The sequence below is a fragment of the Nannospalax galili genome, unplaced genomic scaffold (assembly GCF_000622305.1).
Source record: "Nannospalax galili isolate Female #2095 unplaced genomic scaffold, S.galili_v1.0 scaffold514, whole genome shotgun sequence".
NCBI lineage: Eukaryota > Metazoa > Chordata > Mammalia > Rodentia > Spalacidae > Nannospalax > Nannospalax galili.
The window spans coordinates 1,874,117-1,875,810 of NW_008336076.1; the positions used below are offsets into that span (position 1 = coordinate 1,874,117).

The window sequence follows — 1,694 nt, forward strand, 5'->3', positions numbered from 1 at the left end:
CGGCGGAGCCCGCAGCGCGCCCCACGCCGCCCCGCAGCCCGTCGGCCCCGCACGGTAAGTAGAGTAGCCGCGGGGCCGCCAGGCCGCCCGGGCCCCGCGCTTCACCTGCCTACAGCCCCATTTCCCGGCCTTTCCACGCGACGCGGGACGCTGAGCCCTCCCAGCCTGGGCCCCGGCTGCCCGGCGTTGGGGGTGCGGGTCCTTTCTGATGACTTTCGTCCTGGGGCTACCCGGGGTTGTGGAAGGCCACGCGATCGCCAGGGATTGGATGAGGAGTCCGGAGCAAAAGTGGTAACAAAGGGCCCCTTGTTGGGGCTCTGGAGCAGCGGGGGAAGCTACCTGTGACTGTGCCCTGGGAAGGGAAAGAAAAGTTTCCTTGGCCAAGCGCAGAGGCCCAGGCAGAGGAGCAGTGTCAAGGTGACTAAGGAAGGGGCTTTCTGAAAGCGGGCGGAGGGCCTCTGCGAGGTGTGCCTAATGTCAGCCGGCTTGACAGTTCCGGGAGCAGGCGGGGTGCTCGCCTCCGAGTAGGGGTGTGTGTGCCTCTGGCCAATTGGTGATGCCAAAAGCCAGCGCGAAGTCGGATTGCAAACAGCTATACTTTCTACCGTCCTCACGTGTTTGGGGAGAGATTGGAGAGGAAGGGGCTGTCACATGGTTAGTTAATATTAAATGAAGCATGTCTTCCTGCCAGATATGCTAAAAATCACCCTGCTAAACGTTTGGGTAAACAGTCATGAGAACAGGTAGTTCTGCAGGAGGTGAGAACTTGAAATAACCTTGGTCTTCCTACATGGTCAGGCTAGTTGAGCTTTTCAAGTGCGACGCCACATTACTGTCACGCTTCTTTCCCACAGTATACCCCCAAGTGTTTTTGTTTTATCTGAACGCAGTAATGCCCTAAACAGAATACGAACATTCCAGAAATAGGAAGTTAAGGAAAAGTTGACTTTGTAACCAATGAATGAGAGTTGTTCAGTTTTTCTGGGGTATGAGTGAAGAAGTCATTTTTCCCTGGAACATGACAGGCGTTTCCTTAGAAGCAAGTCACAGCGTGTTTATTCATCAGAGGCCATCGAGCATTGGCAGTTGTCTAGAGGAAACATGGAAAAGTCTCAAAGCAACATGACTAATTTAACAGACATGTAGTGTAATGCTTACGCAGAGGAATCGTGGAGTATATAAATTCTTTTTTTCTTCAAATTTCAATCTTCTTGCAAATCTCTGTATTGCTGTGGACTTCCTACTTTTGCCCAAGTGTTTCACTGTTTAGATACTAACATAGATCTTCCTGTATTTTCTTGCATTAGGGTGTATAAGAACGGAAGTATATTGATAGGATGGGCATAAAACAGGGCCTGGCAATGGAGCCGCAGATTTATGTAAGTTAATGATGGATTTCCTCTCAGATGAATTTGAGTCTCACAAAATAACAGAATTGCATTGATGGGGGATTATGACTTTAAAAAATATGCAGTTACACAAAATACATTCACAGATGCTTGGAAATCAGTGATTTCCTTGGAATTTCTTTTAGTAAAGCAGGTGAGTTCAGTTGGCTCTGTGATGAAGGATGCAAAGAGCTTTCTAGGGACAAGTGAGCTACATCAGTTATATAGTTGAGAATTTGAAGGTTAACTAATGAATTCCTTGCTTTAAGAGTATATACATATATATGTACCCAACATATATATATA

General features: G+C 48.3%; 1 protein-coding gene across 6 annotated transcripts in view; it reads left to right on the forward strand.

Moving 5' to 3' along the window:
* The first annotated feature begins 201 nt into the window (after positions 1-201).
* The window catches only part of Cobll1 (cordon-bleu WH2 repeat protein like 1), a 168,771-nt gene continuing 167,278 nt past the window's right edge, over positions 202-1,694 (forward strand). For all 6 annotated transcript variants that reach the window (XM_029562410.1, XM_029562414.1, XM_029562413.1 and 3 more), the window contains exon 1: positions 202-291. In XM_029562410.1, coding sequence (XP_029418270.1) covers positions 209-291 — 83 coding nt within the window. In that variant the 5' untranslated portion in view covers positions 202-208. The remainder of the gene's footprint in view (positions 292-1,694) is intronic.